Source organism: Heterodontus francisci, chromosome 14 (assembly GCF_036365525.1).
Source record: "Heterodontus francisci isolate sHetFra1 chromosome 14, sHetFra1.hap1, whole genome shotgun sequence".
NCBI classification, from domain to species: domain Eukaryota; kingdom Metazoa; phylum Chordata; class Chondrichthyes; order Heterodontiformes; family Heterodontidae; genus Heterodontus; species Heterodontus francisci.
The window spans coordinates 46,039,516-46,062,382 of record NC_090384.1 but is presented as its reverse complement, the minus strand read 5'-3'; the positions used below and the strand labels follow the sequence as shown (position 1 = coordinate 46,062,382).

At 44.0% G+C, this 22,867-nt stretch overlaps 1 protein-coding gene across 1 annotated transcript in view; it reads right to left on the bottom strand.

The window, feature by feature from the left end:
* LOC137377014 (cleavage and polyadenylation specificity factor subunit 6-like) overlaps positions 1 to 22,867 on the bottom strand; it is a 129,049-nt gene that overhangs the window by 72,239 nt on the left and 33,943 nt on the right. Inside the window, exon 3 of the mRNA XM_068046137.1 lies at positions 10,498 to 10,601. Coding sequence (XP_067902238.1) covers positions 10,498 to 10,601 — 104 coding nt within the window. The remainder of the gene's footprint in view (positions 1 to 10,497; positions 10,602 to 22,867) is intronic.

Here is a 22,867-nt window from a genome sequence, read left to right as displayed (position 1 = left end):
TGTGAGAGAGAGAGAGAGGGTGGGTGTGAGAGAGAGAGGGTGGGTGTGAGAGAGAGAGGGTGGGTGTGAGAGAGAGAGGGTGGGTGTGAGAGAGAGAGGGTGGGTGTGAGAGAGAGAGGGTGGGTGTGAGAGAGGGTGGGTGTGAGAGAGGGTGGGTGTGAGAGAGGGTGGGTGTGAGAGCGGGTGGGTGTGAGAGAGGGTGGGTGTGAGAGAGGGTGGGTGTGAGAGAGGGTGGGTGTGAGAGAGGGTGGGTGTGAGAGAGGGTGGGTGTGAGAGAGGGTGGGTGTGAGAGAGGGTGGGTGTGAGAGAGAGAGGGTGGGTGTGAGAGAGAGAGGGTGGGTGTGAGAGAGGAGGGTGGGTGTGAGAGAGAGAGGGTGGGTGTGAGAGAGAGAGGGTGGGTGTGAGAGAGAGAGGGTGGGTGTGAGAGAGAGAGGGTGGGTGTGAGAGAGAGAGGGTGGGTGTGAGAGAGAGAGGGTGGGTGTGAGAGAGAGAGGGTGGGTGTGAGAGAGAGAGGGTGGGTGTGAGAGAGAGAGGGTGGGTGTGAGAGAGAGAGGGTGGGTGTGAGAGAGAGAGGGTGGGTGTGAGAGAGAGAGGGTGGGTGTGAGAGAGAGAGGGTGGGTGTGAGAGAGAGAGGGTGGGTGTGAGAGAGAGAGGGTGGGTGTGAGAGAGAGAGGGTGGGTGTGAGAGAGAGAGGGTGGGTGTGAGAGAGAGAGGGTGGGTGTGAGAGAGAGAGGGTGGGTGTGAGAGAGAGAGGGTGGGTGTGAGAGAGAGAGGGTGGGTGTGAGAGAGAGAGGGTGGGTGTGAGAGAGAGAGGGTGGGTGTGAGAGAGAGAGGGTGGGTGTGAGAGAGAGAGGGTGGGTGTGAGAGAGAGAGGGTGGGTGTGAGAGAGAGGGGGTGGGTGTGAGAGAGAGGGGGTGGGTGTGAGAGAGAGGGGGTGGGTGTTGAGAGAGAGGGGGTGGGTGTGAGAGAGAGGGGGTGGGTGTGAGAGAGAGGGGGTGGGTGTGAGAGAGAGGGGGTGGGTGTGAGAGAGAGGGGGTGGGTGTGAGAGAGAGGGGGTGGGTGTGAGAGAGAGGGGGTGGGTGTGAGAGAGAGGGGGTGGGTGTGAGAGAGAGGGGGTGGGTGTGAGAGAGAGGGGGTGGGTGTGAGAGAGAGGGGGTGGGTGTGAGAGAGAGGGGGTGGGTGTGAGAGAGAGGGGGTGGGTGTGAGAGAGAGGGGTGTGGGTGTGTGAGAGAGAGGGGGTGGGTGTGAGAGAGAGGGGTGGGTGTGAGAGAGAGAGGGGTGGGTGTGAGAGAGAGAGGGTGGGTGTGAGAGAGAGGGTGGGTGTGAGAGAGAGAGGGTGGGTGTGAGAGAGAGGGTGGGTGTGAGAGAGGGTGGGTGTGAGAGAGGGTGGGTGTGAGAGAGAGAGGTGGGTGTGAGAGAGAGGGTGGGTGTGAGAGAGAGGGTGGGTGTGAGAGAGAGGGTGGGTGGTGTGAGAGAGAGGGTGGGTGTGAGAGAGAGGGTGGTGTGAGAGAGAGGGTGGGTGTGAGAGAGGGGTGGGTGTGAGAGAGGGCGTGGGTGTGAGAGAGAGGGTGGGTGTGAGAGAGAGGGTGGGTGTGAGAGAGAGGGTGGGTGTGAGAGAGAGGGTGGTGTGTGAGAGAGAGGGTGGGTGTGAGAGAGAGGGTGGGTGTGAGAGAGAGGGTGGGTGTGAGAGAGAGGGTGGGTGTGAGAGAGAGGGTGGGTCGTGAGAGAGAGGGTGGGTGTGAGAGAGAGACTGTGTGCGAGAGAGAGAGAGAGAGAGAGAGAGAGAGTGAGAGAGAGAGTGAGAGGGAGAGTGAGAGGGAGAGTGAGAGGGAGAGTGAGAGGGAGAGTGAGAGGGAGAGTGTGAGGGAGAGTGTGAGGGAGAGTGTGAGGGAGAGTGTGAGGGAGAGTGTGAGGGAGAGTGTGAGGGAGAGTGTGAGGGAGAGTGTGAGGGAGAGTGTGAGGGAGAGTGTGAGGGAGAGTGTGAGGGAGAGTGTGAGGGAGAGTGTGAGGGAGAGTGTGAGGGAGAGTGTGAGGGAGAGTGTGAGGGAGAGTGTGAGGGAGAGTGTGAGGGAGTGTGTGAGGGAGTGTGTGAGGGAGTGTGTGAGGGAGTGTGTGAGGGAGTGTGTGAGGGAGTGTGTGAGGAGTGTGTGAGGGAGTGTGTGAGGGAGTGTGTGAGGGAGTGTGTGAGGGAGTGTGTGAGGGAGTGTGTGAGGAGTGTGTGAGGGAGTGTGTGAGGGAGTGTGTGAGGGAGTGTGTGAGGGAGTGTGTGAGGGAGTGTGTGAGGGAGTGTGTGAGGGAGTGTGTGAGGGAGTGTGTGAGGGAGTGTGTGAGGGAGTGTGTGAGGGAGTGTGTGAGGGAGTGTGTGAGGGAGTGTGTGAGGGAGTGTGTGAGGGAGCGGGAGTGTGTGAGGGAGCGGGAGTGTGCTGAGGGAGCGCGCGCGTGTGAGACAGAGAGTGTGAGAGAGAGACTGTGTCGTGTGAGAGAGAGAGAGAGAGAGAGAGAGTGTGCCTGTATGTGAGTGACAAGATGTGCCAGACAATAGGTATCTTAATTTTACGTCTTGATCTGATTATGAAGTTTGGTCTTGTTTTGTCCCGGAGTCTCCGGTAAGCGGCTCGGGCGTGTGCATGTGTGAGTAAGTATGGGGATGATGTTGCGATGTGTCGGGGTGAAGTGGGTGTGCAGGCCTGGGTAGTGGCTCTGGATGTACCTGTACACCACCATCCCCCCGCTCTCCCCTGCAACGGCCGCACTGTGGGAGGAGGGATGGTGGAATTAGCAGTTTTCCAACAGTGGGAGGATCGGGAGCGCTGGACTGTGAACCGATAGAGAGCTGTTGTCTGTGAACATCAATACGGCCGCGATCGGAAAGTTACGCGGAGGCTGGGATTTTGCCCGTCAGTTGGTGTAGGCCTCGCTTTAAATACCCGGTGCGGGGAGGAGGATGGGGCAGAGCTGGAACTCAATCCGGAATTTATGCTACTCCAGGAGGAACACTTCGTGCGTTTTGAGCTGTTCAAAGGCGCAGTGAGACTGAATGTATTGATATTCGTTACCAGCTTCAGTAAGCTTGACGTTTGTCACGTTGTGAAGCACAAGAAATTTGTTTTAACTTTTGCCATGTCCATACATTTAGTGTTTATAACATCTTCGCTACTTGAGATGCAGCTCGCTGAAACCATTTAATTCCTAAAATATTAAAATAAATTGTTGTGTCCTTCTCTGCATTAGCTTAGTACACAAACTTGACGATTGGTGTCACTAGCAACCAGAAACAGGGTAGTGTTCTTGGTTCAAATATCTTCAGCTGCTTCATCAATAACCTTCCCTCCATCATAAGGGCAGAGCCTCACAGCTCCAGCGACCCGGGTTCAGTTCTGGGTACTGCCTGTGCAGAGTTTGCAAGTTCTCCCTGTGACCGCGTGGGTTTCCGCCGGGTGCTCCGGTTTCCTCACACAGCCAAAGACTTGCAGGTTGATAGGTAAATTGCCCATTGTAAATTGCCCCTAGTGTAGGTAGGTGGCAGGAGAATTGAGGGAAGGTGGGGATGTATGGGAATATGGGATTAATGTAGGATTTGTATAAAATGGGTGGCTGTTGGTCGGCACAGACTCGGTGGGCCGAAGGGCCTGTTTCAGTGCTGTATGACTCTATGATCCCTCTCTATGAAGTTCAGTTCTTTTCCTGTTACTTCAGTTCCCAGTGGAGGGAAGAACACAAAATAGTTTGTACAGAATCGTTAACAACAGTTCTCACCTTGAGCTCAGTTACAAGCAAAACAAAATATGGTGTACTCCCCACCCATTCCCTATCATCCTTTCCCACTTTCTACTATCGCACTCACTTTCATTATACACTTCAGACAGTGCTGGAGTTGCCAGGAAACCTCTACTTCCCTACCAAGTTATTCAATTCTGAAAGCATCACAATGGAGTCCAATTCTGTCCTCGAGAGTGCAGGACCCTTCTATTGCCCTGGCAGAGATTTGCTAACTCAGGGCTGTGACCTTGGGACCTTATGGTCTGCATGGCTTAGTACTACAACTAGCAGTACTGTTTTCTACTCAGTCACTGAGGGCCTCATTTTCTCAACTTTCTAAACTTTCTATTGTAAATTTATTCCGCAGTTGAAATGTCAACTCCTCTGTTTTCTTCACAGAATTTGCCTGGCCTGCTGAGTCTTTCTGGCATTTTCTGGCTTTATTTTTATGAAACACTTGTTTAACCTAATGGCCCCGTTCTCACATGTTAAACATTCATATATGTACTGCATTGTAACTTTCAGTTCAAAGTGCATTTGGCATCTTGTTCAGCAATATATTCACACTCACTGATATCAGCCCACAAGCCCGACTCTCTCATGTAAAACTGATTAAGAGCAGATTGTTTTTGCTGATAAGAGTGTCCGGATTTTTAAAAAATTCTTCTTGAATTAATTGCTATTTGTCACTTCAATAACGGAGCCAAGACTTGGCAAGTGCTATTTCAAGTGGCAGAAATGCCTGGCTTTCAAGGAGACTAACATCTAACCACACTGCTTCATTTGTTAAACTACAGATAAATAAGAAATAAAACCCTTGCCAACTTTGTGAACAGGCAATAAAACCAAAAATGCACAGATACAGAAGAGGTCCTTAAGCTTCTGAAAAAAGATAGGTTTGCATTCTGATAAAGAGGCTTTATCCAGAACATTAACCTGTCATTTCTCTTTACAAATGCTGCTGAAATCTGTTGTGAAATCCTAGCTTTTATAATGCCCAGTAAACTAATTGGACTTCAATATATCAGTGACAGATGCCAATTTGTGGACCTACTGTTTATGAGCATGTAGGTTGTGGTAGTGAGCTGATGTCTTCCCTTTTTTCTGCATAGCCATCTACAACTTGATGTGTGGAGAGCATCTAGTTTCTTGCACAACTCACCACGTTAACGCTCTGCTGAGTTAACACAAAGCTGAACTGCATCTTCCCTTATACTGGTGTTAGCTACGCTAGTGGTGCTTCCCCCACTATTACACATTAATATGGCTTGGCTTTATTTGTATTCAATGCAGATGAGAGACTGAACCATGATAATCCTCCAGAAAAGAGAGATTAGTCACATGCTAAACACTGATATAAACATATATTGCAAGAACAAATTCACTAGTGCAATCACAATTGCGAACAACAAATACACACCCTAGCTCTCCATCCTGTGTTTCTGGATTTGGAGTGTTCGTCATAACCACAACACCCGCGAGTTTAAGATGAAAAACACAATGGAAATTCAGTGTTCAGATCCCTAACCATCACATCAAACAAATCACACTAGCTTAATTATTGTAACCTGAAGCAATGCAAGAACTGAATGGCATTATATTAACAAGGACAGAGCGTGCCCTGGTTCATCAAGATGATTGTATAAACTCTGTCAACCAAACAATGTAACTGTTATGACAAATTATGAAGTAATACATTAAGACCAGGTTGAAACCTGTGGCCTCTTCCTGAGCATAACGGACACTGAATGGGATATTGAATGAAAAAAAGTCTTCCCAATTTTCTTGTTGTGGTATAATTCCACAAGTCCCTGCAGTCTGTTATCTCACATTCAATTGATCATTCTTCATATGTGACCTCAGAGTAGGCAGATTTTTTTGTTGTGATGTGACAGGCTATTCAATCACAATGGTCATCACAACTAAGTCTGATCCTATCCTTATTCGATGTCCATACATGCATCTATTTTCAGAAGGACATACTGTGTAGCAATCAGGAGTGGGAACTCTGGCTGATTTTCCCTTTCATCAGTTTAAAGGCAATTTGAGAAAATACTGGGGTCTTTGTTGGGCAGGTCACACTAGAAGCAACAGTGAATTAAATTTTCTTTTCCCACATAATCACTCTATTTGTTCACTTCACAATACTGGGCACATTGATTCTGAGCCACAATGTTCATTTTCACAAACCTCAAACCACACAGAAAACGGCCACCAGACCTACCTGGCCCATTAACAGAGATCCCAAAATAGCCACCAGACCTACCTGGCCCATACACAGAAATCCCAAAATAGCCACCAGATCTACCTGACCCATACAAAGAGATCTCAAAATGGCCACCAGGTCTACCTGGCTCATACACAGAGATCATCCCAAAATGGCCACCAGATCTACCTGGCCCATACACAGAGATCATCCCAAAATGGCCACCAGGTCTACCTGACCCATACACAGAGATCATCCCAAAATGGCTACCAGGTCTACCCAGCTCATACACAGAGATCATCTCAAAATGGCCAGCAGGTCTCCCTGGCCCATTCACAGAGATCATCCCAAAATGGCCACCAGCCCCTACTCTCACCAAACAGAAATCATTTGCAATATTCAAAACAAATCAGTATGACTACAGAACCAAATAGTCATCTAGGGTAATTAGGAATTGAAGCTCAAGACATCACATATTTTTAAAAAAAACACAAATGGGCTACAGTGACATATTTTTAAAAATCATTCCAACCCATGAAAATAGCAAAGTCACTCAGAAAGCACAGTAAAAGCAAAATCAGGTTAATGCTTCTATATTATTGCCCAATTGTACTTCAACTAATGTTTACTGTTTTTCTTAGATGAGAAACACTGGCCAATTTTCATAAAAGTTCCCTGTGGAGCAGTTATGATGAACAAGGATTAAGTTCGTTATCATTCGGGGAGGGAGAGTACGGCTGCTACTAGAAAAAAGTACACAGAAATATAGCATGATTTAAATTGAAGGTTTAATGAATTTCACTTTTCTTCTTTGGACCTGGGAAGGACTGTTTGTGCTCATTTCCTTGCCTGTAGATGGAGGGCGGTGGGCGGGGACTCACCGGGGGTGGGAGGGTGGGGGGAGCTCAAGACACTGTGTGTTTGAGAAAACAAGGCCCTGTTGCAGTAGGACCAGGTGGGGTCTGAGGGAGAACCCCTGGACCTCTTTCCCACCTGGTTGTCACACAAAGCATATGGGATTTTGAGCTTTATAAATAGAGGTATTGAATACAAAAGCAGGGAAGTTATGTTGAACCTTTATAAAGCTCAGGTTAGACCACAACCAAAGTATTGTGTCCAGTTCTGGTCGCCACACTTTAGGAAGGATGTGAGGGTCCTTGAACAGGTGCAGAGGAGATTTACCAGAATGGTTCTAGGGATGGAGGATTTTAGTTACAAGGTTAGGTTGAAGCTGGGGTTGTTCTCCTTGGAGCAAATGTGAGGGGAGACTTAACAGTTGTACAAGATTATGACAGGTTTCCATAAGGTAGACAAAGAAAAGCTGTTCCCATTAGCTGATAGTACAAGGACTTGGGAATACAGATTTAAGGTTTTGGGCAAGAACTGCAGTGGGGATGTGAGGAAGAACTTTTTTACGCAGCGAACATTAATGACCTCGAACTTGCTATCTACGAACGTGATAGAAGCAGAGATGTTTAATGACTTCAGAAGGAAATTGGATGGGCACTTTAGGGAAAAAAACTTGTGGGCCTATAGGGATCGAGCAGGGGAATGGGACTGATTGGATTGCTCTACAAAGGGCCGGCATGGCCTCAATGGGCCGAATGACCAAATTCTATGTCATTATGACTCTATGACTATGACTCAGTGACTCCAAGCAGGGAGTATATGCAAATACAAGATTTCTTAATATCTTCATGTATTAAAAGTCTTGTGTTGCTACACACATCAAGGTATTGTGATGGAATCTGTGTTTTGTTTTGGACCCTTAGTGAGAGGGAGACTGGAGTTGAAACAGAAACTAAAAATGAAACTAGGAACTATATCGCTATTCCTTCTCTGTTGCTGGGTCGGAGTCCTGGAGCTCCCTCCCTAGCGGCACGTGGATTGCGGTGGTTCGGGGGTGGGGGTTGAGGATGGGCAATAAATGCTGGCCTTGTCAGTGACAGTCAGATCCCATGAATAAATAAATAAAAAATTATGCTGTAATTGAGGACAGTAAAGTGCAACACAGGGAGTGGGAGTACTCTCACACCTATATCATCTGAAAGAGGCTTCTGCCTCTGGGATTTATTTGTGATGCTTTTTAATTACACTCTTCTAGGAATCTTGAAGCACTGAATTAGAATCAGAAGTGTTGTGGAATTGTTGTGTCATTCTTCCTGGAATTTCTTTCTTGAACTCCTTCTGGGGTTAATAATCAGGGGCATAGATTTAAGGTAAGGGGCAGGAGGTTTAGAGGGGAGTTGAGGAAAAACGTTTTCACCCAGAGGGTGGTTGGAATCTGGAACACACTGCCTGAAGGGGTGGTGGAGGCAGGAACCCTCACAACATTTAAAAGTATTTAGATGAGCACTTGAAACGCCATAGCATACAAGGCTACGGGCCAAGTGCGGGAAAATGAGATTAGAAAGGATGGGTGCTTGATGGTCGGCACAGACGTGTTGGGCCAAAGGGCCTGTTTCTATGCTGTATAACTCTATGACTCTATACACTCCATGTTTACTTCTGCTAATTCTCCCATCAAAAGTTAAAGACCAACCGTATTACAAAGAAACATTGTAATGTTTTAGACACGGGGCCATTAGTTAACCTAGTCTACTCCTTCATACTTCCCTTAGTTTCACATCAGTTTCCTTAACGTGATTTTAGAAAAGCCTACAATAGAATATTCCTAATAAAAATCACTTAGACCCTTTCAAAACCTTTTATTTTCCTATCATCCCCAACCGTGAATCTGTTCCACAATTTTATCATCCTTTTGTTAAGCTTTCCTTGTTCTAATTTCTCCATGTCAGTGAAAATCTTAAAGGTGTCCATTAAGTCTCCCTTTAACCTCCTTTTCCTACAAGATAAAAGTGTATAGTAGACATTCTTTCCTCATATCTCAACCCTCTTTGTTTAGGAATCAGCCTTGCAGTCTAGACCCCCTACAATAATTCTACATCTTTATTGGGAAACATGGAAACCAGAACTGAACATAGTATCCCATATACAACTTGAACATCACCTCCTTATTTATAAATCACACTCAAATATATCAAACATTTCATCTTTCTCAACCAACTGCAAACACAAAACAATGATTCTAATGATTTAACCACCAAAGCCCCAACCTCTCTTCCGCTGTAACCTCAAGCACAATGGCATTTGATGTGTAATTCACATTCTTTTTCCTTCTAACTAATTTTACCTGCACAAAAGTGACCACATTTTTTCAAAAGTAATTCATTGGCCATGAAGCACTTTGGGTTATCCTGAGGATGTGAAAAGTGCTCTATAAATTCAGGTTCTAAACCCATGACTTTCCACTTATGTGTTGAATTCAATCTGTCATTTCTCTGCCCACTGACTTGGCCTATCCAGATCCTTTGGGAACTGTTAGCATCGCTGACCGCTGCACCCAATTTGGTGTGATACGCAAAATTAAAAAACCTTGGATAACATTGTGTTTCAAGTGATTTATAAATATTATATATGCCTTCTGTTTCAAAGGTTGAATCTATAATTGTACCAATTGTGTTGGCAGTTCTACAGAACACAGTATGAAAATTTCACACATCCATCATTATACTTAACTGAACTTTAGTGGCTGCACTGGAAAGTGTTATCCTTGTTTTTGCATATATTTATCTTAAATGTGGTGTTAATAAGAAAATTTAGTTGGGAAAGATAGCAAGCCTAATAATGGGAGGAAACAACCAACACAGTTAAAATGGATGAACTTTCAGTAATTTTGTTAGAAGTGCAGCACCCCTAAGATACAGTGCACTAGTGGCAATTAATTTATGGGCTGTAACCTAGCTGTCTTCTGCCCAAGATCTGGAGCTTTTTCAGTCAGCTTGCCATGTCACTAGCACCCGATTTAAACTGAACAGGAAGATTAAAATAAACAAAAAGAACATTAAAGTTAAATCATAATTCCTTGTCCACAGCCATTCTTACACCAAAAGTAAATCCAGTATTTCTTTAACTGGAATGAATAAGTTGAAGGTGGCACACCTCATGCTACCTGAAGGACTCAGATGCTGATACAGTGCATCTGTCTGCCGCCCAAATAGTTGACCCAGGTTTGATTTCCAGCCACCATTCGGAAGCATTTATTGTAGTGTCATCTCAACGTAAACAGTTGAGAGTTCAGCACGTAAATAACATTGACATACACTGCAGTGATACTCCAACTCAATATTGCCATTGTCCAAGGTGCTTGTGATCGCACTCCACTATTCAAATAACAGCAGCAATTTTTGTATCCTGAGCAACAGTCCCCTCTCATCCAAAACCAGATTAACTGGTTTCTTATTTTATCATTAGATCTTGTGTGGAAAATAACTACTACGTTAGTCTACATCACAACAGACATTGTGTTTCAAATTTGGTTCACAATATCTGAAACATTGAGACATTTCTGAGAGACATAATCAGATGCTACATATATTAAAGATTTATTTTATTTTTAGTACCTCAAGGAGAAGCTGATATGAGAGCTAATTGTATCCCATTAGCTCAGTTGAATTTTCACATGCACTCACCCTTTAGACTGCCCATTGGCCCTGTTTTCATAGAACTTGATTTCCAACAGATCCTGCACACCCACTGAATGGACAGCTTCAGCCACGTCCTGATCGGTCGTCCACTGAATGAAACAAAACAGAAGAGATAAGTCAGTCACTAGCAAATTGAGATGAGCAAAAGAATCAGACTTTTAATTCCCACCCCTTCCCCACAATTTGCTTTCAAAGCTAGAAGTAGTGCCATTTTGAAGTGCAAACTCTTGTGCACAGTTTTTTTGTATAAATTGATGGTGGAGAGATGGTTCTTGAAGGCAATCCTTGGGATCGTCAAGATCATTAGCAGATTTCTGTATTTGTTGATTTACTAGCACATTATTATTGTTATGCTCCCAGTACCTGCCTTGGCAGTACATCCCATACATTCATCAAGCTATTGTGCAGCTAGTAATAAACTATCCTTTTACCCTCCTATTGTATAATCGGTAGCAATGTGAAATATATTGATACTGATTTTTTTCATACTCTTCAAGATCTTGATTACATCTATAAGGTCACCTCTGATCCTTCCTCCAATTTTTGCAGCTCTGCTCATAACTCAGATCATCATAATCCCATTGATAAATTTAGTTGCAGATGGAGTATAATGTGAGGAAGTGTGAAATTATCCACTTTGGTAGAAAGAATGGAAAAGCAGAATTTTCTTAAAAGCTGAGAGGCTAGTATATGTTGGTATTCAGAAGCATTTGGGGGGATCCTTGTACATAAATCACAGGAAGTTAGCATGCAGGTACAGCAAGAATTAGGAAGGGAAATGGTATGTTATACTCTAAGCCCCTTGCAATAAAGGCTAAGAGAAAGGAAGTCTTGCTGCAATTGGCGAGATCACTTCAGAGTACTGTGTACAGTTTTGGCCTCCTTATCTAAGGAACCATATACTTGCCTCAGAGGGAATGCATCAGAGGTTCACTAGATTGATTCCTGAGATAAGAGGGATGTTCTATCAAGACACATTGAGTAGAATGGCTCTATATTCTCTGGAGTTTAGAAGAATGAGAGATGATCTCATTGAAATGTATAACATTTTTAGAGACCTTGACAGGGTAGGTGCTGAGAGGCTGTTTCCCTGAAGACTCTAGAACTCGGGGTCACAGTCTCAGGATAAGGGGCAGCCATTTAGGACTGAGATGAGAATGATTTTGTCACTCAGATGATGGTGAATCTTTAGAATTCTCTACCCCAGAGCGCTGTGGATGCACAGTCATTGAGTATATTCAGGATTGAGATCAATAGATCTTTGGACACAAAAGGAATCAAGGAACATGCGCTAATACTTTGTACAAACTCAATCACTTCTGAGATTTGAGCTCTATTCCTCTGGCTAGACAGCAGAAGATCCTAACTGATCTCATTACTGCTATCATACATTGTGCTGATGGCTTCAAAGATCCATCCACTAATATTCCCAAATCCCTCTTCTGGAGACGTCCTGCAGAAAAACACCATTAGCTTGCATTGACACTGTCTGTTATCCTTGCTAATATTATTTTGCAAGTGCCCATATTAAATGACATCTGCCACTTGTCACCCAACTCCTCAATTTATCCAGGTTCTTCTGTAATTGATCAGTCTCTCCCCTGCTGTTTGCTGTCCCTTTCGCTTGGCACTTCGTACGGGAAGTCTGCCATTTTCCTCTTTGAATGTGGTAGTACCTTATGGTGACCTGTAGATTTCTACATCGCCCCAGCACAAAGGAAACAATTATAAAGATGGGCACCATTTGGATCCCAATCAACATAAATAAGAATACAAGAATACCTGGAATAAGAAAAGTTCATTTGGCCCATTAAACCAACTCCTTCCAGTTCATGCATTACTACATTAATCATAAACTCTCTGCCCACCCCTCCTTTACAATCTTGATCTCTAAACGCTCTTAAATCTTATGAATCAAACAAATCTATCGCTATCCCTTCAAGTTAGAGGACACAAAGAATATCTACTTTTGTTGACACACTTAGAGGACTTCTTTTGTGATTGCCATTTGGAGGTTTTCAAAACACCACCAAAAATGATGCCAGAATGTTTTCATTTAAAGAATCAGTACTGAGGGCAAATAATTACCATCTAATTAAGACAGAAAGTTCAACTGGATCTCTCCAAGTTACTTTCAGAATATGTCCAATAACAAACACATTCCTAGTTGTGAAAGCTTTAAAGCACGATAGCCTGGCTAGCTTGGCAGATTGGTGTGCAAATGCACAACGTCATTGACTAATATGCACCCACAATTCCTACCCCCCACCCAACCACACCCTGCCACCACCACACGTCCCCCCACCTCACCACCCTCAATTTCAGCAGCAAAGGAAAGAAAAGCAAGGTTGTGGGAAGTTCATCTGTTTATCCTCAGTAGAATACTGGCTGAGTTTCTATGTTTCCCCCTACGCAGAGGCACATTATGCAGCAGGGAAACGTGTGGAGAAAACTAAGGCAAATCGAAGAGCTCCAGTCTAGCTTAGTACATTTTTAAACAACAGCCAGTCAGCAGCCCTGAAGATTCAGTAGGTAAATACATCAGTCAAGACTCCTGCACTTAACTGCTGTCTGTTGAACATTACTGTATAGAAACATAGGAAGACAGTAAGTTAATTAGCCCCCAAAGCTCATTCGGCTATCCGATGAGGTCATGGTTGATCTGCGACCTAACTCCATATACTTGCCCAAATCCCTCAATGCCTTTGGTTAACCAAAAAAGCTATCAAAGTTAACAATTGATCTAGCATCAACGGCCGTGTGTGCAACAGCATTTCAAACTTGTAGCACCTTTACATGTAGGAGTGTTTAATTTCACTCCTGAAAGATCTGGTTCTAATTTTTAGGCTATGTCCCCTATCCGAGACTCTCCAACCAGTTGAAATAGTTTCTATCTACCCTATCTGTTCCCCTTAATATCTTGAAAACTTCAATCAAATCATCCCTTCTAAATTCCAGGAAAAACACCTTAGTTTGTGTAATTTCTCCTCCGAATTTAGTTAATCCTTGAAGCCCATATATCACTGTGCTAATCAAGGTTAATGTATCCTTCCAAAGGTGTGGTGCCCAGAACTGAACACATTACTCCAGGTGTGGTCTAATTACAGCTTTGTATAGCTGCAGCATAACTTCTACTCCATTGTATTCTTACTAGACCTTAGTTTTAGTTTAGTTTAGTTTTTTAGTTTAGAGATACAGCACTGAAACAGGCCCTTTGGCCCACCGAGTCTGTGCCGACCATCAACCACCCATTTATACTAATCCTACACTAATCCCATATTCCTACCACATCCCCACCTGTCCCTATATTTCCCTACCACCTACCTATACTAGGGGCAATTTATAATGGCCAATTAACCTATCAACCTGCAAGTCTTTGGCATGTGGGAGGAAACCGGAGCACCCGGAGGAAACCCACGCAGACACAGGGAGAACTTGCAAACTCCACACAGGCAGTACCCAAAATTGAACCCGGGTCGCTGGAGCTGTGAGGCTGCAGTGCTAACCACTGCGCCACTGTGCTGCCCCAGATGTAAAGCCAGCATTCCATTAGCCGTTTTCATTATTTTTTCATACTTGTCCACATTATTTTAATGATCTATGTACAAGGACCGCTAATTCTCTTTGGACCTCCATTGTTTCTAGCTTTTCACCATTTAGAAAGTTCTCTGATCTATCCTCTATAGGTCCAAAGTGGATGACCTCACACTTGCCGATATAGAAATTCATTTGCCACAGTTCACTTAATCTATTTATAGCTTTGTAATTTTATGCTTCCATTTACATTGCTTACAATGCTGCCCATCTTTGTTTCACCAGAAAACTTAGATATGCGGCTCTCTGTCCCATCATCTAAGTAGGTAATAAATACAGTAAATAGCTGAGGCCCCTGTGAGATGCCACTAATCACATCCTGCCAATTAAAGTACCTGCCCATTATCCCTACAGTGCCCCCCGCCCGCTCAGCAAATTTCCTAACCAGGTCAATGATTTGCCTTCAATTTCATGGGCTTCAACTGTAGCGAACAGTCCCCAGTGAAGGACTTGCTTTCTGGATGTCCATATAAGTAACATCCATAGATATTCCACTATCCACTACTTTAGTCACCTCTTCAAAAAATTCTATCAAAGTCGTCAGACATAGCTTGCCCGTTACAAATCCTCACTGCGTCTCTCCAATCAGCTGAGAATGTTCAAGGTGTTCAATCACTCTACCTTTCATTATAGATACGAGTAATTTCCCAACTCGTGTTAGGCTAACTGGTCTGGAATTCTCCTGTTTGCCTCTCTGACTTTTCTTAAACAGCAAAGTGACATGTGCAATATTTCAATGTAAAAGGAATAATTTCTTTAAAAACCTGGTGTACGACAGACACCCAAGGTGCTACATTCGTTATGTTTTCCACTTGCATGCTCACCAGCCCGTGATTTTCCTGTCCATGGAAACAAATGGGAACAAGTGCACAAGGGGAAATCCCAGCCTTTATATCTTGCCTTTCTGGTTTTAATTTTGCCTTGATCATTGAACATTCTTTCAGTCTTTTTTTTAGTTTGTATAACACGTTTTCTTCTCTTTTTCCCTTCTTTCGCCCTCAGTTTCCAGCACCATTTCCTGCTATTCATGTCAATTTTCCTTGAACACCAATCCTTAGTCCAGATGCCACCCTCTCAATCTTATTACCAGTTAGGGCTGCCACCTATGTCCCAGTCCAAATCATAATTGGGGCGGGTTCACTTCTGCAAATACAGTTTCTTTTATTCTTTCATGGCATATGGGCATCGCTGGCAAGGCCAGCATTTGTTGCCCATCCCTAATTGTCCTCGATAACTGAGTGGCTTGCTAGGCCATTTCAGAGGGCAGTTAAGAGTTAACCACATTGCTGTGGGTCTCGAGTCACGTGTACGCCATACCAGGGAAGGACGGCAGGTTTCCTTCCCTAAAGGACACGCGTGAACCAGATGGGTTTTTATCACAATCGATGAAGCCCATGGCACCATTACTGAGACTAGCTTTCAATTACTCATTTTAAAAAATTAATTAATTGAATTTAGATTCCACCGGCTGCCGTGGTGGGATTTGAACCTGTGTCCCCTGGGCATTAGCCTGAACCTCTGGATTACTAGTCCAGTGACATTATGATTAGGCCACCATCTCCCTTTTGCTTCCGGATGAGATATTAAACCGAGCTCCCGCCTGCCCTCTCAAGTGGATGTAAGTGTTTCCGTGCCACTATTTGAAGAATATCAGGGGACTTCTCTCAGTGTCCTGGCCAATACAGACTCCAAAATTATCCAGTCATATGCCTCAGTGTAGAACCTTGCTGTGTGTGAAATGGCTGCCAATTTCCCTACATCAGTGGTTCTCGAACTGGGGTCCATAGAGACTTTCCAGGGGCTCCACGAAATAACGTGAAATGCAATCCGGGAGGCGGGAGTGAAGCACGGCCACAACACGTACAGCACAGAGTTGGCTGGCTGTCTCATCTAGGATGGAAATGCCCAAGGTTGGAAAGACTTTTTTTAGATTCATTCATGGGATGTGGTGTTATCAGCAACGAGCATATTTATTGCCCATTCCTAAATGCCGTTGAGAAGCTAGTGGTGAACCATCTTCTTGAACCATGCAGTCCATGTGGTGCAGGTATACCCACAGTGCTGTTAGGAAGGGAGTTCTCGGATTTTGACCTGATGACAGTGAAGGAACGGCAATATATTTCAAAGTCAGGATGGCGCGTGACTTGTAAGGGAACTTGCAGGTGGTGACGTTCCCATGTGCCTGCTGCCCTGTTCTTCTAAGTGGTGGAGGTCATAGGTTTGGAAAGTGTGCTGTCGAGTTACTGCAGTGCATCTTGTAGATGGTACACAATGCTGCCATTGTGCACCGATGGTGGAGGGAGTAAATATTTAAGGTGGTGGATGGGATGCCAATCAAGCGGGCCACTTTGTCCAGGATGGTGTTGATATTCTTGAATGTTGTTGGAGCTGCACAGTTCCAGGCAAGTGAAGAGCATTCCATCAGACATCTGGCTTGTGCCTTTCAGTAGGCAGATAGGCTTTGGAGAGTCAGGTGAATTCCTCGCGACAGAATTCCCAGCTTCTGCCCTGGTCTTGTAGCTACAGCATTTATGCGGCTGATCTGGTGAAGTTTCTGGTAAATGGGCAATAAATATGGGCGGCGCAGTGGTTAGCACCGCAGCCTCACAGCTCCAGGGACCCGGGTTCGATTCTGGGTACTGCCTGTGCGGAGTTTGCAAGTTCTCCCTGTGTCTGCGTGAGTTTTCGCCGGGTGCTCCGGTTTCCTCCCACAGCCAAAGACTTGCAGGTGATAGGTAAATTGGCCATTGTAAATTGCCCCTAGTGTTGGTAGGTGATAGGGAATATGGGATTACTGTAGGGTTAGTATAAATGGGTGGTTGTTGGTCGGCACAAACTCGGTGGGCAGAAGGGCCTGTTTCAGTGCTGTACCTCTAAATAAAAAATAAATAAATAAGCTCGTTGCTAATAATGCCGCATCCCATGAATGAATATAAAAAAGTCTTTCTAACCTTGGGTGCTTCCCTCCTAGATGAGACAGCCAGCCAACTCTGTGCTGCACATGTGGCCGCACTTCGCTCCCGCCTCCCGGATTGCATTTCACATTATTTCGCCTATCATCTGGAAAGTCTCTATGGACCCCAGGATGTGGATGGTGGGGGATTCAGCGATGGTATCATTGAATGTCATGGGGAGGTGGTTAGATTCTCTCTTGTTGGAGATGGTCATTGTCTGGCACTAGTGTGGCATGGATGTTTCTTGTCACTTATCAGCCCATGCCTGATTGTTTTCCAGGTCTTGCTGCATGTGGGTATGGACTGCTTCATTAGCTGAGAAGTTGCAAATAGAACTGAACACTGTGCAATCATCAGTGAACATCTCTACTTCTAAACTTAAGATGGAGAGAAGATCATTGACAAAGCAACTGAAAATTATTGGGCCTAGGACACTGCCCCTGATGAACTCCTGCAACAATGACCTAGGACTGAGATTATTGGCCTCCAACAACCACAACCATCTTCCTTTGTGCTACGTATAAGAATATTAAGAAATAGGAGGAGTAGGCCACTTTGCCCTTCGAGCCTGCTCTGCCAGTCTACGAGATCTGCTACCTCAACTCCACCTTCCCGAACTATCCCCATATCCCCTAATGTCCAAAAATTTATTGACATCTCTCTTGAATATACTCAATGACTGAGCAGCCACTGCTCTGCGGAGTAGAAAATTCCAAAGATTCACAATCCCTTGAGTGAAGAAATTTCTCATCTCAATCCTAAATGGCCGATCCCTTATTCTGAGACCGTGACCACCACCACCAACACCCACCCCCCCACATTCTAGATTCCCCTATCAGGGAAATATTTTCTCAGCCCCTTAAAAATTTTGTATGTTTCAATTCAATCACCTTTTATTCTTCTGAACTCCAGGGAATGTAGACCTAGTCTACTTAATCTCTCCTTATAGGACAATCCCCTCATCTCAGGAAGCAGTCTAATGAACTTTTGTGCAAAAATTATAGGGTAGTTAAAATGGGGGACTTTAATTATCCAAACATAGACTGGGATAGGAGAAGTGTAAAGGGCAATGAGGAGCAAGAGTTCCTAGCGTGTGTTCAGGAAAACCTTCTACAGCGGTATGTTTCCAGTCCAATGAGAAAGGAGCACTGCTAGAACTGGTTCTTAGGAATGAAGTGGGCCAAGTGGATCAAGTATCAGTAGGAGAACATTTAGGGGACAGTGATCATTGTATCATAAGGTTTAGGCTGACTATGGAAAAGAACAAAGAACAATCCAGAGTAAGAATAATTAGCTGGGGGAAAGCCAACTTCAATGGGGTAAGAATGGAGCGAGGATAAATAAATTGGAGTCAAAAGTTGGCAGGGAAACTGGTAGCTGAACAATGGGCTACTTTCAAAAGAAGGGATAGTTCAGGCACAGTCAATGTATGTCCCCTCGAAGGGGAAAGGTAGGGCAAACAAATCCAGAGCTCCCTGAATGACAAAAGAGGTAGAGATTAAGATAAAGAAGAATAAGTGTGCTTATGACAGATTCCAGGTAGAAAATATTAAAAACCAGGCTGAATATAGAAGGTCCAGAGGGGAAGTGAAAAAGCAAATGAGAGAAGCAAAGAGACAGCATGAAAAGAGACTGGCAGCTAGTATTAAAGAAAATTCCATTGTTTTCTATAGACATATAAATAACAAAAGGGTGGTAAAAGGAGGAGTGGGGCCGATTAGGGGCCATAAGAGGATTTACACATGGAGGCAGAGGGTAAAGCTGAGGTATTAAATGAATACTTTGCATCTGTCTTTACCAAGAAAGATGCAACCCAGGCAATGTCGAAAGAGGAGGTAATTCCGTCACTAAAACGGTTTAAAATTGATAGAGGATTTATTAGACCGGATGAGATGCATCCAAGGATACTGAGGGAAGTGAAGGTGGAAATCACGGAAGCACTGGCCATAATTTTTCAGTCTTCCTTCGACTCAGGAGTGCTGCCAGAGGACTTTTTTTAGATTCATTCATGGGACACTCTCAGCCAGTGCACTGTTTTCCCCAGTTCCTCCTGACGTCAATTTTACTAGGGCTCCTTGATGCCACACTCAGTCAAATGCTGACTTGATGTCAAGAGCAATCACTGTCATCTCACCTCTGGAATTCATCCCCTTTGTCTGTGTCTGGACCAAGGCCGTAATAAGGTCTGAAACAGAGTCATCCTAGCGGAATCCAAGCTGAGCATCAGTGAGCAGGTTATTGCTGAGTAAGTGCCGCTTGCTAGCACTGTCAAAATCACTTTCCATCATTTCGCTGACGATTGAGAGTAGACTGATCAGACAGTAATTGGCCTGATTGGATTTGTCCTGCTTCTTGTGGACAGAACATACCCGGACAATTTTCTTCTTTGTCGGGAACTGCCTGAGTTTTCGCTGTACTGGAACAGCTTAGCTAGGAGCACAGCTAGTTCTGGAGCACAAGTCTTCAGCACTACAGCTGGATTGCTGTCAGGGACCATAGGCTTTGCTATTTCCAGTGTGCACATCAATTTCTTAATCTCATGTGAAGTGAATTGAATTGGCTGAAGATTGGCATCTGTAATGGTGGAGGCCTCAGGAGGGGGCCAAGATGAACTATCCACTTGGCACTTCTTTCTGAAGATGGCTGCAATCTTTACAGTGGGAAGCAGGCATACCGATCTCACTGTTTTCTTAAAAGCACCATTAAAACAGTCTTTACATGCAGCACTTTCCTATTATTATATATCATAATTTAGATGGGTCCGTCGACCAAAAACGTTCAAGAACCACTGTGACAACATTTCAAAAAGTACACTATTGGTCACTAAAACACTTTGAGATGCTGAAGTCATGAAAGTCATAAATGCAAGTCCTTTCCAAATTAAGACAGCAATCAAAAATGGGGCTTTCCTATCATATTTCTGAACAAAATCACAGCACAATCTGAAATTAGACCTTTCAGTTCTTAATCAAGGAGACATTCATTATATTAAACCTGTCACTTCTGCTACAAGATGTTATCACAGAAATTCTGTATGACCACCTACACAGAAGGGGCTTTAAGAGACTTTCAACATAGCACCTGGAAAAGCAGGTTATGTCTTTTATGTCACAAGGTCCCAGGTTCAAGTCCCACTCCAGGACTTCAACACAAAAATCAAGGCTAACACTCCAATGCACGATTTGAGGGAGTGCTGCCTTGTCAGAGGTGCCGTCTTTCAGATAAGACATTATAGAGTCATAGTCATAGAGAGATACAGCACTGAAACAGGCCCTTCTGCCCACCGAGTCTGTGCCAACCAACAACCAGATCTGCAAATTTGGTATGGAGTGTGACTTCCCTGAGTACCACATGAGGTGAATTAATCTACTGAATCATCAGGTGGATCAAAGAACAGGAGTAGGTCATTCAGTCCCTTGACCCTGTTCCACATTTCAATTAGGCTGATCTGTATCTTTCACCCACCTTGGTTCCATATCACTTGCTTAACAATCTAGTTTCAGTTTTGAAATTGTCAATTGATTTAATCTTGCAGCTTTTTTGGGGGGGCTGGGCGCGGAGGGGAGGAAAGAGAGCCCCAGACTTCCACTGGCCTTTGTGTGAGTGCTTCCTCATGTCACCCTTGAATGGTCTGACTCTAATTTATGGTCATGTGCCCTTACACTGAACTCTCCCAACTGCATTTGATTGATTAGCTGAATCTCCATTTAACTTCCTTTACGTTTTTATACTTTGTTTTGCAGCTGCTAGTCCTGCCGTTAGTAATTCTGTACGCACCAGTAAGTTTGTGCTGGTTGGTTCACACAAAATCACTCTGGCATCTCTGGGCAAGGACAAGTTTCCACTAGACAAAGTAAGTCTTGGGTTTTTAATAAGTTTGTGACTTATATGGAGGCTGGAAGCCATGGTCTTCAGTCTCTGCTGGACTTTATACTAATTCCTTAATTGGTCTGACTTCCTTGGTGAGTTTGTCAGGTTAACTTTGTTGATTTACTATGTAGGAGATGAGATGCAGATCAGTCCAATCTACTTGCTGTTTCGCGAATTCCAGCAACTTCACTTGGTGTCTCTCTAGGCTGGATTGATTTTTGCTTCTTGGGTACGGGGGGAAGTGACTATGCAGTAAAATGAAAATAAAATTATTTTAAATTTCAGTCAGATTATATATCTGTTGAATAACTAGTTTTCTGTACACAGCAATATTTTGTACTGATTTTTTTGTATAATTTAGAGATTGGTCTACCTTTGCCCGGGCTGTCAGTTTAACATTGGTGGTAAGAAAAACAATAGAATCCCTACTAAAGGAGAGAATAGAAACCAAAAATATAATCTGCATGAATTTCAAAAGGGGAAAGTCTTGCTTGATCAATCTTATGTACTTTTTTTTTTGAAGAAGTAACTGAGTAGACAAGGGTAATGCAGTAGGTGAAATTCATCTAGATTTTCAAAGTGCCTTTGATAAGGTACCACGTAACAGACTAATAAGGTCAGAATGCAGAGTCAGAATAAGTGGTAGAATTTATTGCTAGCTGGCTTCAAGTCAGAAAGCAAAGAGTATGGATAAAGGGTAGTTATTCAGAGTGGCAGAAGGTGTGAAGTGGTTAAACCAAGGGCCTGTCTACCCTCTCATGTGGAAATAAAGAATCCCATGGCACTATTTCAAAGAAGAGCAGGGAAGTTAGCCCTGGCATCCTGGCCAATATTTATCCCTAATCAAAAACATCAAAATCAGATTATCACATTGTTGCTTCTGGGAGTTTGCTGTGCGCAAATTGACTGCTGTGTTTCCTACAGTACGACAGTTACTACACTTCGAAAATACTTCATTGGCTGTAAAGCGCTTTGAAATGTCCTATAGTTGTGAAAAGCGCTATATAAATGCAAGTCTCTTTCCTTCTTTTCAACTTAGTTGCATTTTTAGAGTAAATTACTAGGTTGGTGCAGGAAGGTAGCCTGGTTCACACTGTATATGTGGATTTTCAAAAAGCTTTTGTGATGGTGCCACACAATAACCTGCTAAAAAAAATAGTTAATCCCGTGGAAGTAGTGGGCAAATCGTGGAATAGCTGAAAAATTAGTTGTTTGCTTGTAGGCCGAAAGTTGTTATTAATGGCAGTGGTTCTGCAAATGGACTGGTTACTAGTTAAATCCCACAGGCACCGCTGTCTTTCATCTTTACCAATAGTCTGGAAGAAAGCGTCAGGCTAACATGAGGTCCACGAATGATACAAATGGCAGTGTAGGCTTTTGGGCACTAAATAAGAAAAAGAGATTACAAGCATATCTAGGTGTGATCGGGGAATGAGCCCATGGCTGCCAGATGTCATTTAATATACAAACATAGAAACACATAGATATATAGATAAATGTAGTGTCATGCACATGGATAGATGAAACGCCAAACATTTGCACACAATGCAAGGTTGTGAACTTAAGAATGCTGAGCAGGAGAAAGATTCAGGGGTTAGAGTATATGAATCTCATAAAACTCAAAACCAGTGCATGTTATAGCAAAAACAAATAGATTACCAAGATGTATTGCAAAGACAATCCAATACCAAGCAAAGAACAATTCTACTGTCCTTGTACACCTTACTCATAAGGCCTCATTTAGAATACTGTATCCAGTTTTAGCCCCTAACATACCGAGTAATGTAGAAGCCCTGGAAAAGGAGCAAAGGAGGACCACTAGATTGGTATCTAGTTTAAATTCTGTTAATTACCATGACAGGCTTGGTGATCAGGCCATTCTTACTCGAAAGCACATCTGTTGAGATTTGTTTAAGATCTTTTAAAATGCTGAAAGG